We start from the raw sequence: 15534 nt of genomic DNA, 5'->3' as shown, positions 1-15534 counted from the left end.
GAGGTGTGAAGGTGGCAGGTTGGTGATGCCATGTGGTCTGGCTTGGGTTGCTGAATGGATGGTGAAGTCCTTCATTCACCAAGATGGCAGCCTTGGAGAGGAGCAGGTTTGAGAGCAAGAAAATGAGTTTAGTTTTGCTTATAAGACCTGAAAAGAACATTGGAAGAGGCCATCAAGTTTGGAGAGCTTTTCGAAGGCCCCATTCAAAGCACAGCTGGGGGAAAGGGGATGGATCCAGGTGTGTGATCACACCAGCTCCTGAGAGCTGATTGTGAAATTTTTAGGAACTTTACAAGGCAGTAGTTAAACCAGCTATTATTTTAAAATTAAATTATATAACATTACAATTAGATCAATTATATTGGAAACAAAGATAAATACTCAAAACTTCCTAAGAATTTTACATTTTATTATTTATGCTTGTAAGATTATTTACATTTATTATGTCTGTGGAGATACTATATAATGTGTTACTATGCTGTCCTTCCCAACTTGCATTCAGTGACATCATATTAATAGCTTGAAATTGGTCAGGTGGAAATATTTACAGCATAGAAGTTTGCAAACCCCACAAATCAGGGTTTGATTTATTGTTTATTGACTGTCTAGACTTAACAAAGTTATAGAGAAAATGTATAATGCACATTAAACTTAAATGTATATTGTGCCTGTAGCCACTATATGGTAAATTGTACTGAAAAATTGAGCCAAGTTTTTCCAGTGTCCAAAAACTATGCTCTCATTCAGTGAAGATGTGCTCACATCACGGAGAAACAAGTGAAGTTCCAGCATGTATCTTCATTGTGTCACTTTTTTCTTACTAGTTGCCACAAATAAAACTATCAACCAGCATTTACATAGGAACTACACTCATTTGTCAATTATAGTTATAGGTTGGGTATGGATTCAGCAGGTCGCTAAAAATCAGTGAAAGCATTTGTAAGACTCCATTTGCTCTATGCAATTTACAGTAAAGAGTACTGTATATTTTATTATTATTTGTAAATTGCTAAACATCCTTCATGTCAATAACATTTATTGCACACTCATTTATGTACTATTTTCTCCGCCACGTAGGATGCCAGCCAAACATCTTCTGAGAGTGAGAGGCAGAGAAGAAGCGAAGAGCTGAGGTGGGTGAGGCACAAAGAGAAGGGGCCTGTGAGGACAAGGCGACCCTGAGACAGGAGACGACAACAGCATCATAGCCATGACATCTGGAAGGTGGGGTGCCAACCCCGTTCTGGCCCTGGGCCAAGCCCTGAGGTACGGATTTGCTTTATTAATCTGCTGGGACAATCCTGGGAGGAAACCGAGGCTTGGAGAGGTTCAGTCCTTTATCCACTGCCCACAGCCAGTTAGTGGCTGAGTCAGGATGCGAACTCAGGCAGCCGGCCCTCTTGACAAGGCGGGAGCCTGCACAGCAGCCCCTCCTCCTCAGTAAAGCCCCTTCCACTGTGGACACTGGAATTGCTCCAGGACAGAGACAGGGAGGGCAGGTGTGGCACATGTCAAGGCCTTGGGGGCATCAAAAGGACTGGCAAAGGCGCCTCGTGCCTCTGGCCCCTACCTGGTGTCCACCGCCCAGCACGTTCCTGCCGCTAGTAATACAAATCAGGGCTTGCATGTAAAACATACCTTTATTCTTTTATTTTCTAGTAATTCATTTTTATTATGTTTTTTAAAAGTCAAATACATGACAGATTGGAAATTTACAAAATTGGCGCTTCCCCTTAGAACATTTGAGACGTGCGTTCTAATCCCCCCTCTGTCACGCTGCTCCCGCTGGAAGCCCTCACTGATCCCCGCGGACTGCAGCAGGGGCTTCAGGTGGGTGGAACAGTTTGTGGGCTGGGAGCTTAATTCAGTGTCATCACCAGCATGAAATAAAGAAAAAGAAGTGGAGTAAGACAGAAAATGTCAGAGTACATTGCATGTAATAAATACACTTTGTTTCAGCTATATGTAAAAATAAGTACATGTACAATATTAAATAGATAATAGATAATGTGTTAATGTTAAATATGTGATATAGAATGATGATATAACAGACTAATAATATATGAATATATTATGGAGAGCACATATATTTATAGATAGGTATATGTGTCTAATATATTATAATGCATATGTATACTGGAGTATGATGAGAAATATCTTTCTTACTATAATCACAATAAAGAAAAACTTAATTGCCACTAGTGTGAGGAAGGCTAGTCTGGCTAAGTGAGTGGCTTGTGAAAAGGCAAAAAAAAAAAAAAAAAAAAAGCCTGTCATGTTTGGGGAAATATGGGCCACTTAGCGTCAGTGGACCATGAGCTAGGGAGGAGGCCTCAGATGCCATCTTGAGAGTCAGGATTTGCTTTTGGGCTGAGGAGCCATGGAGGAATGTTGAGCAGAGTGGCATGAGGAGACTTACATCCCAGGACTCTGGCCGCCCTGAGGAGAGCGGATTAATGCAGAGGGGACAGAGGCAGGGAGGCCTGCAGGGTGACTGTTGTAAGAGCTGGGCCTGAACAGGGCCGTGGGGATGCAGAGGGAGGGTGGGAGGGAGAGAGACTCAGGAGCTAACAGGACGTGGCCACCCGTTAATCATCGGATGCGGCAGTGAGGGGAGGGAGGGCAGGGTGACTCCAGGGGTGCTGACTGGGGAACCGGGTAGATGGTGGTGCCTTTTGCCCAGATGAAGAGCATAGGAGGCAGAGAGGGACTGGGGAGAAGATACTGCTTTCAGCTGAAGCCGCACTTGTAGGTGGACATGGCAGTGGGCAGCTGGAACAGAGGAGCGGGGCTGGGCCAGGGAGACAGATGAGAGAAAGCCCATGAAAGACTGAGGGAAGTGGTCTTTCTATTTTTTAATTTTAAAAAATTGTATTTTTCAGTTACAGTCCGCATTCATTATTATTTTGTGTTAGTTTCAGGTGTACAGCATAGTGGTTAGACAGTCACACACTTTACAGAGTTGACCCCCGCCCCCGTCCCCCCGATATTTCCAGGACCCACCTGGCACCATACATAAGTGTTACATTATTAACTATATTCCCTGTGCTGTACTTTATATCCCCGTGACTATTTTGTATATCGATTTATGCTTCTTAATCCCTTCACAAGATCCAGAAACTTGGGTCACAGGAGCCAAGGGGGCAGAAAAGACCTAGGAGGAAACACAGCAATGCAGATGCTTCAAGAAAATCAAATTCCTGAAGGGGCCATGGGATGTGGCCGTGGGAGGACACAGGTGCCCTGGGCAAGGGTGCGTGGAGGGTGTGTGGCAGGAGCCGGGGCTTTGGCAGTGAGTGGAGATGTCACACTGAGGCGGAGAGAGCAGGGCTCATGTAGACCATATGGTGCCTTTGTGCGAGTTAGAAAGGGACACGCCTTCCTCCAGGCAGATCAAACCCTCTGGCCAGCACTCGGGCTCGGTGAGAGGGGTGCAGGCTGGATTTCAGCCCTCACAGGCCCCACAGTGGAGCACCCATGCGTGCCATGGCCCTGCAGATGTACACCAGCCCGTCTAGAAAACTGACTGGAGAAGGGAGCGAAGTAGTCATTGACCGAGCGGGGATGCTGGACCATGCGAAGGGGCTAGTTTTTAAGCTGTGAGAGATTGGTGCATGCTGACTCGGGTGAGAGAGGGGAGCCCATGAAGAAAAAGAGGGTACGGGTCAGGGAGACCTGCAAGGGGAAGCTGGGTGGCAGCCCAGGCAGGTGGGGCGGTCCATGGTGCCCCGTGTGCAGGGTCGGGGCTGGTGCTGTGGCCATGGTTGAGGGTTGGGTGCCCACCTGGAGCCCGGGGCCAGTGTGCAGGCCGGTGCTGCAGCTGAGTTCGCTGAGAATCTCTGTGATGGGGCAAGGGAGCGGACGCCGAGCAGGGACACTGAGACATGGCTAAGGCGGCCTGTCCTGATATGTGGATAAGTGTAGAGCAGTTCTGGGCTCTGGAGAGGTGACATGCAGCAGGCCTAGAACTGGGCAGGCCAGGCAGGGTCTTGGCACAGAGTTTTGTTTACTTATTATTTTACTTTTTGCTGTGGAAAAATTTCAAACACACCCAAGAGCTGTGGGAAATGCAAATGGACATCCCTCTTATACCTATCATTTAGCTTCAATGATTATTACTATTGTTAATGTTATTTAATGACACCCCCTTTAAGTACCTGTTTACTATTTTATTTATCTATTTTAAGTACCTTTTTAAAAACTTAAAAACATTTTTTAACAGTCTTCATTTTTTTTTTTTTAAATATATTTTATTGATTTTTTTACAGAGAGGAAGGGAGAGAGATAGAGAGTTAGAAACATCGATGAGAGAGAAACATTGATCAGCTGCCTCCTGCACATCTCCTACTGGGGATGTGCCCGCAACCCAGGTACATGCCCTTGACCGGAATCGAACCCGGGACCCTTCAGTCCGCAGGCCGACGCTCTATCCACTGAGCCAAACCGGTTTTGGCCAGTCTTCATTTTTTAGGTCAGTTTTAGGTTCAGAGAAAAATTGAGCGGAAGATACAGTGATTACCCACTTACCTCTGGTTAAAAACTTTTTTATTTGGAAATAACTTTAAGCTTACACAAAATTTCAGGAACAATTTTAAAATATTTTTAAATGCTGTTTTCTCATTAAAGAATATATTCTCAAAATGTATATAGAAGAAAATTGAGATCATTTGTGATTCTACTATCCAAAAATTAGTACTGTCACTGTTTTGGTGTATTTCCTCCCAGTTTATTTCCCTACATTTATACACATATATTTTTTAAAATATTTTTTTATTTTATTTATTTATTAAAACGTATTTTTATTGATTTCAGAGAGTAAGGAAGAGGGAGAGAGAGATAGAAACATCAATGATGAGAGAGAATCATTGATCAGCTGCCTCCTGCACACCCCTTACTGGGGATCAAGCCCACAACCCAGGCATGTGCCCTTGACCAGAATCGAACCCGGGACCCTTCAGTCCACAGGCCAACACTCTATCCACTGAGCCATACCAGCCAGGGCTTATACACATATTCTTAACTGGACTATTTTATCCAGAGACTAACCCCACCCCTCAGCTCCCTCCTTTCAGTGTGTCCACACCAGTGGCTCAGTGCCATGGCCTTCACCCCCAAATCCCTCCACAGAGAGTCTGCTTCATGAGCAACAATGGAGCCACGTTTGTGGCTTGTGGTGCCCTGTCTCCCCGAGTTCAGTGCTAATGCAGGACTCCCCTTTAACATTGGTTTCATGGTTTTTCTTAGCTAACATTGGCTGACTTCTGGTGGGACGAGTTGCTCAATGCTCCTTGGGCCCCCATCTTGCCCACGTCCCATACTCATCTCTCTGTATCTGATCCTATCACCCCACTCACCTGAGCGCTATGTGAGGGTGGGGCTCAGGGCTGACTCACCGCGCTACATGAGGCAGAGTTGGCCTTAAGAAATATGTATGGAATTGAATCAACCCACTTGTTTGGCATTGCCCATCCTCATCTGTGCTGCAGATTCTCAGAGTGCCTTATATTAATTTACAGCCTCCAGCATGGTGTCTGGCACGTAGTAGGTACTCAATAAATTTTTATTACTGCTGCTACCAATGACCTGGAGATTTCCATGCATGGTAGCTGTTTTTTCCTTCTGCCCATTCCTGCCTCCCCCTACTTCTCCTGGGTGGTGAAGAAGGGAGGCAGCTGTGACATGCCAGAGGGAGGGGCCCTGCTTTGTCCCCCATCTTCTATAAGTTAGGAGCAAAGCTAAGTTGGCAATGGATTCAAAAGAAGCAGTTCTTCATGGTGAGGTTATTTTTTTTTTTTTTTTTTTTTTTTTTTTTTTTTTTTTTTTTTATAATAATTTTTATTTCTTAAAGTATTACAAAGAGTATTACATATGTCTCCTTTTTCCCCCCCATGACATTCCCCCAGCCCCTACCCCCCGCCCCCCCCCCGCCCCGTGTCTTGTGTCCATTGGTTAATCTTATATGCATGCATATAAGTCCTTCAGTTGGTCTCTTAATCCCCCCCCCAACCCTCCCCAGGCTCCCCATTGTAGTTTAACATTCTGTTCAATGTTGCTCTGCTTCTGTATCTACACCTGTTCATCAGTCCATACTGGTCCCCTTTATTTGTCCCAACCTCACTGGAGTAGTCTCAACCGGTGAGGTTATTTTATATGTTTGCATTGCTCACAATACCAGTTATCATTAGCAGCAATTAAACTATTTCAGGATTAGTTCAAAGCTGCCTTTGAGGTATTTTAAGTTGGACAAAAGTCTTCCATGTGTCTAGCTCTGAGCCAAGTTCCCTAGTGTCATTAGAAGCCCTCTTGTATCTGGAGCAGCCGTGGGCAAACTACGGCCCTCGGGCCGGATCCGGCCCGTTTGAAATGAATAAAACTAAAAAAAAAAAAAAAAAAAGACCGTACCCTTTTATGTAATGATGTTTACTTTGAATTTATATTAGTTCACACAAACACTCCATCCATGCTTTTGTTCCGGCCCTCCGGTCCAGTTTAAGAACCCATTGTGGCCCTCGAGTCAAAAAGTTTGCCCACCCCTGATCTAGAGAATACCCAGTCTGTATATTTTGATTGTCTGGACATTTCATAAATTTCAGGAGTGTTTGTTGGAAGTGGGTTAATGTCTCCAGAGCTGTTTGGTCTGTGTTACAAGTCCCACTTCCAACCTTAAGTGGAGGAGGGGCTCTGCAGAGGGTCTTCCCTTAGAGACAGTTCCTCTGGCCACGCAGAACCCTGGGCATCTGTGGCCCGGGGGGAGCATGGCAGAAACCAGAGCAGGAAGGGATGAGGGCTTGTTCTAGGGTGGGGGCATCAGGAATTGGGAAGAAGGCGGAAACTCAATTTACAGGGCTGGGCTGTGAGGAGGGGAGTGGGGCGGCCTTCAGAACACCTTAAGTAATCTTCAGATTTGATTGAAAGATAAAAACAGGGAAAGAACCGGTTTTGGCGTATTGGTCTGGTAGGGAGTAGTCAGCGCCTTGCTCTGACCCACTCTCGGTTGGCCCTGGCCCTGGCCCTGACCCTGGGCCTGGAGGGCTGGCTGTGGCATGGGGGCCCAGGACCACTATTGCCTAAACACTCCAGCACCCTCCAGGGCCACGATTGGCACCAAGCATCGCGCTGGCTGCTGACACAGGGGTGCCGTTGATGGGCTGAGCTGGGCTGCTTTGGGTGGGAGTTCTGAAATGGGTGGCAACCCAAATGGGAGGAAGAGCCTCTGGAACAATGGAGAACCGGGAAGGCCCTGCCAGCAGGCGGCCTGTGTCAGCGAGGCTGTGACAGGGACCAAGAAAGGGACCAGTTAAGACAAAGCTGTCTTGGCCCAAGTGTGCTGGGCCGTTTGGCCGTTTGGCCGTGACCGACGTGACCACTGGGTAGTTCCTGCTGGGGAACAGCGGCGCTGGTCGTCCGGGTTTGTGGTTGGGGAATAAGGGACCTGCTGCTGCTTTGGGTTTCCCACACGCCTTTCCTTGGTCTGAGCCACCAGACTTCACTGGGCTCCGATATGCACTCCTGGGATTTTTGTGCAGAAGTCACCCCATTGCTCCTCCTTTCAACTTGAGGACCGGAGGCCATAACTGCTGACACAGAATGCTGGGAGCCGCTGTGGCCCTGCTCCTAGGACACCGACACAGTCACACCAACCCGGGGCTGGGGCGTCGGAGGGCTGGGCGGGAGCTGTGCAGACAAGTGGGACCTCTCTCGTGGCGGCGAGTGCCCAGAGGTGGCAACCACGGAGGGATCCTGTCCTTGGCCCACACCGTGGGAGGGCAGATGGCAGGATGACCCACTTTAACAGCGGCGTGGCTGTGATGGGGCTGCTTCAAGTGGCCGACCTGCACATACACGTTGGTCTTAAACTCTTCAAAACTGGGCGGTTAAACATCTGAATCCTGTTTTCATTGGCTTGTAAGCCATGGTGATGGGGACCTACCTAGTCTTCTGAGCCAGCAAGTGTGCCCAGAGGCTAATAAACAGCAGGTGCCTCCAATAAATATTTTAATGCTCAATGTAAATGTGTGCAAATAGATATGTAAAATGAAATGTGGGAGCTGAACCTATATGCAGGTTACACAGTTTCTCAGCTGTTTTGAACTGTGAACTGTAGTGACTGTGTTTTACATGTGCCCAGTGTATAGTGGTGGGGAGTGTGTTTTTGTAGACAGTGTATATGTGTGTGGTGTGTGGTAATGAATGTCTGTGTATGTGCGTTTGTATTGTGGTGTGTGTGTGTGTGTGTGTGTGTGTGTGTGTGTGTGAAGGGAAGTCCCCATTAGGTTGGTTGGAGACAACACCAGCCACATAATTTACAGGGTCTGGTGCAAAACAAAAGTGTGGGCCCCTTATTCAAAATTATTGGGAATTTTACCCCAGCCTGTTTGGCTTAATGGATAGAGCAATTGGCCTGTAGACTGAAGGGTCCCGGGTTTGATTGTGGTCAAGGGCACATGCCTCGGTTGCAGGCTCAATCCCCGGCCTTGGTTCAGACACCTGCGGGAAGCAGCCAATCGGTGTGTTTCTCTCACATCGGTGTTTCTTTCTCTCTGTGTCTCTCCCTCCCTTCCACTCTCTCTAAAAATCAATGGGAAAATATCCTCTGGTGAGGATTAACAAAAAAATAAAATAAATAAAAATAAATTATTGGGAATTTCAAGACAGCAACAGCAGAGCAGCAGACCAAGCTTAGACCTTTCTGAGTGAGAGCCCGTGTGACTTCATAGGTCAAATGGAGACTGTGCGCCTCCGGTGTCCCTTCAGCCCTGCTTTGCTGTCTTGAGTCCTTGAATCCCCCTTCCCTCTCCCCCATTCCCCTTATGAGCCTGAAGAGGAGCCGCAGCAGCGCCTGTGCCCTGTGGGGCTTGCTGCACCTTTCCCGACCCTCCCTCTGTTCCAGTCTGGGCCTCACCGGGGCACCCAAATCCATAAGGTCTCTCAGCTCTTTGCTAAAAAAGATGTCCTGAGAATGTCCAGGTCCCCTCCCAGCCCACCCTGCATCACTGGGCCCTGCCTCCACCCTCAGGACTTGAAGGCTCAGGCTCCTGCCAGCACCATGCCCTCTGTGCTCTCAGAAATCGCCAGGCAGCAGAAACAGCACAGAGAAGGCGGCCCATGGTTTCCAGTTGCGTCCTCACTGCCCACCAAGTGCTTCAATTCTCAGGGGCCCTAATGGGCCCTGTCCTGGGTGGGATAGGGTGGGGGTGGGGGGAGAAGCGGCAAAGGGGCGCTGGGAAGCTGGGGCCACATGGTGCAGGCAGCATTCACAGCCTTGAGATGTCCGTGACGGTGTGGAGGTGGGGACTCCCTCAGTCCTTCCTGTTTACTGTCCTGATTTGCCTCCTCTCAGGTTAAGTGCCCGGTGCCTGCTTCAGAACATGCTCAGGAAATGCTAATGGGTAATAATGAGGGTGTTCCCGCCCCAATACCTATACTTGTCAATAATTAGCCACGATTTCTGAGGTTCTGGGAGGAGACACCTGGTTTGCCCCAGCTGGTTTAGCTCATCAGTGTAGCAATAGCATGGCAATTTTGAGGTCCCTGAGTGGTTTTGGGGTGTTGCACTGGCGGGCATCTCCCAAAGGACTTGAGAACTTACTTCACCCTGTTTCTGACCCGAGCCAGAGACTAGTCCCTGAACTCAGCCCATCCAGGCTCTCCTGGTAACCACCAGTTCCATGTGCTTCTGTCTTAGGGATCCCAGATGGGACTGTGTGACCAGCCAGCCTCTGGAGCTCCCTGCGGAAGGCCCCCTGCCTCAAGCCAAGGGACCCAAAAGTGTAAAGTTTGTGAGTAACATGGGGCAAGCTAGGCTAGAGAGGGGATTTCAATAAGTGGCCAGGCATGAGTGGAGATTACTATAAACTTGTTAGGCACTGGCCATGGGGCTTTGTCTGCCAGGGAGAGTGGGAGGGAGGGCGGGGGGAGAGAGGGAAAACAAGTTCTTCCTCATGCAGGGGTGTGATGATAAATTGGATTTCCAGAGGGGGAAAAGTCTTAATCTAGAATTTGCCAATTTCTGTGGTGTAAATACTTCCATAAAGCTACCAGTTGGTTTAACAACTGGCTCATGAAATTCTTGACTCCACAATCAGCTCTTGCTTACTGCTCATTAGATCTTTGTCCCCATCAGAGGCCATCAACAGCACAAGCCCCCAGGCCCTAGCTGCACACCTCCCTGAGCCCAGCATGGTCACTTCCCAGATTTTATTTACAGAATGCCCTTCTCCATGCACTGGGCATCTTGGGGCCTGAAGCGAACCATCCAGACGTTCAAGCTCCCTGTGCTTCAGACCCTAGAGGAGGGTGGGCTGGTCTGCCTCACAGATTGTTATGGAGTTCAATGAGGCGATGGATAGGAAATGACTTTTCCAAACCCAGTCAAGTGAAGTGCCATGACCCAAGTTCCACGGCTGCCTCCTTCTAGTCCAGAGCACCGGGGAGGTCTGACTTCAGTGTGGTGTGAAGAGCCACAGTTGGGGCATCTAGCAGCTCTAATTCGCCAGCTGATTAGCCACCTGCCTCTCACCTCCCTTGGTCACATGTCAGCCTCCTCACCCATTCTCACTGCCAAGGGACCAGGTGTGTGTGTGGGTGACAAATACCAGGGAGCCAGGAGGCCACTAGGTCAGGTCCTGGGCCACAGAACAACGCCCATTCCAGGGGCTGGGCGTCTGTCCACAGAAGTCCGCCTGCGGAAGGGGCTTCCTGGTCCTGCGGGTGGCCGGGGCATTTCTCTGGGTGCAGGATTATTTATTATGCAATCTCTCAGAGACCCACCTGCCCTTGACACCTTTCCAGTGACTTCATTCCCCCTCCTCTGGGCTCCTGGAATGGCCCCACCTTAGCTTGGCAGCTGTGATGAGAGGTGTTGACCCAGCTGCCTATCTGCTGGCTCACTGTGTCAGGTGGAAGGGGTGAAGACTGTGGCAGGGATGAGGGTCTTTCCGCACCGTCAGGAACCTGGACTGTCTCCAGGCAGGATTGGGGCCAGGGGTCCCCTGGGATTCAGCCAGGTACTATGACGGTGATGAGTGGTACAGGAAGCCAGTGGGAATAGGCCACAGGCCAGGAAAACAGCCCAGGGCCACAGGTATGCCACTGGTTCTTGCTCCTCTCCTGTCTTAGTCTCTCCTGTTTGGTGAGAGCACTCGGCCAGGCCTGGAGCCCAGCAGAGAGCACCTGCTGACCCCAGAATAAGTTTCTGTGAGGGCTGGAGACAGTCACACCTGCCTGATATGTGTGAGCCTCACACCCCAGTTCATCGAAGGAGACAGGCTGGTGAATAAACCAGCACAACACACTGCAACACACTCGACTGGGAGTGGGCACCCGTGCAAGGGGCAGGGTAGAAGGCTCCATGGAGGAGGTGTCATTTGAAGGGTTCATAAGAGTGGGCCCCCCCAACAGCCCCAATCTCCCTGCACAAGCCCAAGTCAGGCTGTAGCCCTGGAGCCCACAGATTCACCTTCTGGGCATCCATGGGGTGACCCTGCACCCCCCACCCCCCCACCTCCCAGCAGGAGGTTATACAGCTCAACCTCCTCCAGCCAAAGCTTCACCAACATGGCAGACTTCCCCCTTCTGGGAACAGATGGGAGTAAAATTCCCTGGCTGCTCTTTTTATAAATGATCAGGTGGGGGGCGGGGGGAAGGGGCTCTTGGGAGGTTCCGGGAAGGTGAGAGGGGCCATCGGGAGGAGACGACACATGTGGCACGCCCAGAGCTGGAGCTGGAGCTGGATCCCGCTTTGGCTTCCGGTGGCTTCACTCCCAGAGTTCAAGGTCTGCACCAGCCCACTTCAGGGACTTGGTGAGGGCACAAGGGCTAAGGCCAGCCTGGAAGAGTTCTGACTCTGAATTGGATGTGATCAACGAGGGAGAATTACTGTAGCAATCGAGTTCATGGAAAATGCTGTGTGTGTCCCATCATTTAAAAACTATTTCTGTGCATTCTTGATTCTGGGACCCTCTTCTCTCTCCCTCTCTGGGGAATCTTATGGGATTCCACACTTGGTTCAGAAGGTATGCGCACACATAGTAGGAGTGCAGTTAATGTAAGGTCCCTTCCTTTAACCACTCACAGTGGTCACTTGGGGCTGAGGGCAAAGGGTTCCCCCATTCTAAAGGTTGATGGGCCTCTGATCCCTGCCTCCCCCTTCCTTCTCCAGCTGATGACAAACACCTGGATGTCATAACGTCTTCTGTGTCCTCACGTGTTATTCTGGGGCACAGTCTGGGGAGGGTACCTGAGTGGCCCCCCTCTGACTGAGGCTGGCAACGTGGGCTGGCCTGTGCCGGTCTCATGGATGGATGCAGAAGGGCGAGGCACTGATCCTGCTCGTTGGGCAGGATGCTGGCAGGAGGGCAGGACAAGCAGGGGCGGAGCTTCTAGAACAAAGAAGAAGGGGAGCCCTGGGGGCCAGGCTAGGCATCAAAAAGGCTCTGCAGAGTGAGCATGCCACAGTAGCCACCTCTGCACCCAGCAATCCGTCAGACAACCCTCACCTGGTGCCTTCTGCCTGCCCCAGGCCGGGCACCTCAGCAACACTAAAGAGGACTTGTTCTCCAGCGTGATTGCGCCGGCACTGCTCTGTGGCTTTCTCTACTTGGCGTGGGTTGCTGCTGCCGTTCCAGTCAAGAGCAGAGGGATGGCCGGTAGCGGAGCCAGGAGCCAGGGAGGCCGTCGGGAGCATGCCTTCATCCCGGAGCCTTTCAATGGAGCCAATATAGCCCCCCACCTCTGGCTGCACCGCTTTGAGGTCATCAACGACCTCAACCATTGGGACCATGCCACCCAGCTAAGGTTCCTGAAAGAGTCCCTCAGGGGAGATGCCCTGAAGGCCTACGATGGACTCAGTCCCGAGGACCAGGGGGACTACGAGGCTGTGAAAGACGCCCTGCTGAAGGCCTTCGGGGGGCCCACAGCCGCCCGCAGCCACCTGCCCAAGGAGATCGTCTTTGCCAACAGCATGGGTAAGGGCTACTACCTCAAGGGGAAAATTGGCAAAGTGCCCGTGAGGTTCCTGGTGGACTCCGGGGCCCAGGTCTCCGTGGTCCACCCGAACTTGTGGGAGGAGGTCACGGATGGGGACTTGGACACCCTTCGGCCCTTTGAGAATGTGGTAAAAGTGGCCAATGGGGCAGAAATGAAGATCCTGGGCATCTGGGATACGGTGGTGTCGCTGGGCAAACTGAAGCTCAAGGCAGAGTTCCTGGTGGCCAACGCCAGTGCTGAGGAAGCCATCATCGGCACCGATGTGCTCCAGGACCACAACGCCGTCCTGGACTTCGAGCATCGCACGTGCACCCTGAAAGGGAAGAAGTTCCGCCTCCTGCCTGTTGGAGGGTCCCTGGAAGATGAGTTTGACCTGGAGCTCATAGAGGAGGACCCCTCAGAGGAGGGGCAGCAGCCCTCCTGTTGAAAAGCCCCCATTTCCTTACCCCCCAAATACTGGTGGAAGACCCCCCACAGCGGAGGGGAAGGGCAGGTCCTCAGGGGATCCCTGGGCTTGGCCAACCCTCTAAAACCAACTCTTTCCCTCCTCTACTCATCCTCTCCTCCCTCTGCAGGGACCTGAATCTGCCCTGGTGGGGGAGGCTTCCCTGGGAATCGCACGGGTGTGGGAGAGCAGGCTGGCTTTCTTAGAGGGAGAGAGGGTCCTCACGGTTGCCAAGCTGCTATTGGTGGCAAAGACTCAAAGGCTGGAAGAAGGTTCCATGAAGGCTAGAAGTGATTGTCTTTGAGAGAGGACTAGAGGACCTCTTAGACCCCTGAGACATGGCTGCTTCTCCCCAGGTCTGTGCAGCCTGAATCCGCTGGGCTGGCTGCAGGGTCCTCACAGCTCCTCGGGGACTCCTCCCTGTCGGGCCTTCCCACCTGTGTGATGTATATTTCCTTCTGTCATTTACTTTGAAACCCATGGAGTCCTGTGCCAATAACTCATTACTTCCAAACCCAATAAAGATTGACTCATGGCAAAACCACATCATGTGTTGATTGGGGACGAATGGGATGGATGTGAGAGGGTGAGGAAAACAGGGTGTAAATGTCAAAGAGAAGGAAGATTCCAGTATTTACTGAGTGCCTACCCTGGATATAGGAGAATACATAGATGGTGACTGTGTATCTTGGATTTTATGACAGCCTCAATTTCAAATATTTTGACTTATTTTCTCCATAATTCCTACCATCATTTCTAATGGAGTCATAATTCCTCTAATCATTTCAAACTATAATATTGTAGCATCAGAATTGCCCCTTATACCCAAAGTTACCCTAAAGTTATTTGTGAGGTGTGTTGATCGGGGATTGGAACATTACAGTGCGTGTTAACAGATGGGAAAGGATCTGCCTGGCAAGAAGGTTCCTATAGCCGCCCGGGAGCCAGGATTGGGGCAGAACACAAGGCCAGGGACAAGTGCTGGCCTGCATGGGCCACCCAAGGGAGTTCTGGGAGAAGGGGATGTGGCGACGCCAGGGTGGCCCGGGTGGTGGGAGGACAGCTTCTTGCTGGAAGGACTTGGAATGAGCCTCAAACTGGAGAGGCAGGATGGAGTGGGGGGAGGGGTTCCCAGATGTGGGAATGGGGTGTCCATCTCTTTTAGGGTCTACCTCATAATTTGCTTCCAAGTGCCTGCCCCCCTCTCTGGAATGAGCAGGGCCAGGAATCTGAAAATCCCAACCAAAAGGGGACTGCGGTACAAAGCTTTGAGAGCTTTCATTGGGAGGTGGGAAGGGCCTCGTCCCCTCCCTCCTGATTGTTTGATAAGTCTGTCCTGAGGTTTCCACTGGGACACCCCGAGACAAGCAGCCTGCCCGGAGGGTGAGTATGACTTGCCCCTGGACCTCTGGAAGCTAGTCTGAGCCTGGAGCCGCTGCTCCCCCTCGAATTCCAGCTGATTATCTGTAAACCGAGGCACCTGCTCAGCCCCTGAGCCTCGTGATTACTGAAGCCCAGCCCTGGGCAGCCAACATCGTCAGGGGAATTAGCTCGTCAGCCCCAAGGAACTTTGGGTGATGGGCGGGTCTGCTTCAGGGGGAAGTCTTCTCCCAGGAAAGCGAGGCCTGGAGGAGGGTGGGCCCAGCGAGAAGCCGTGGAGACAGAACCAGAGAAGAGGTAGGAGAACGGGGAAGGAGGCCCTCTCCTGTCCCCCACCTCCCAGGCCTCCCTTCTTCGGTTTGGTTTTAACTTCTAACAGAAGCTGCTTGTCTACTAGGCCAAACCCTCCCCTGAGGGGACAGCCCAGGTGGCACCTCCCTGTAACCTATTTCTTCCAGGTCCTTCAGCTCCTAGCCACAGGCTGGGCTGAGACGGGAAGGTTGTGGAGTGGCGGGTGGGGAAGCGGGCAGGGGTGCGGGCACAGGGAATGGGTGCCAGGCCAGAATTCCAGGCAGCACCCGAGTTGCCCTCTCCCCGTGCACAGCCGGCTGGTGGACAAGAGCAGGTGGCCTGTGTCCCAGCTGCAGGGACCTCTCCTCCCTGCTCTGGGCCACCGGTTTTCCTGGGGGAGCATGAGGGCCCAGCTGGGGCCCACGTGCGGA

The 15534-nt window shown here is 51.1% G+C and overlaps 1 protein-coding gene across 1 annotated transcript in view; it reads left to right on the top strand.

Annotated features, from left to right (window-relative positions):
- The window catches only part of ASPRV1 (aspartic peptidase retroviral like 1), a 116173-nt gene extending 102195 nt beyond the window's left edge, over positions 1 to 13978 (top strand). Inside the window, 4 exon segments of the mRNA XM_070429411.1 lie at positions 1078 to 1266; positions 9686 to 9779; positions 12161 to 12476; positions 12479 to 13978. Coding sequence (XP_070285512.1) covers positions 12303 to 12476; positions 12479 to 13414 — 1110 coding nt within the window. The 5' untranslated portion in view covers positions 1078 to 1266; positions 9686 to 9779; positions 12161 to 12302 and the 3' untranslated portion in view covers positions 13415 to 13978.
- Positions 13979 to 15534: the final 1556 nt, after the last annotated feature.

Source organism: Myotis yumanensis, unplaced genomic scaffold (assembly GCF_028538775.1).
Source record: "Myotis yumanensis isolate MYYU_CA2020_CCGP unplaced genomic scaffold, mMyoYum1.0.hap1 SCAF_11, whole genome shotgun sequence".
Lineage (NCBI taxonomy): Eukaryota > Metazoa > Chordata > Mammalia > Chiroptera > Vespertilionidae > Myotis > Myotis yumanensis.
Note: the sequence above shows the minus strand (reverse complement) of the source record. Positions and strands in the feature narration are given on the sequence as shown.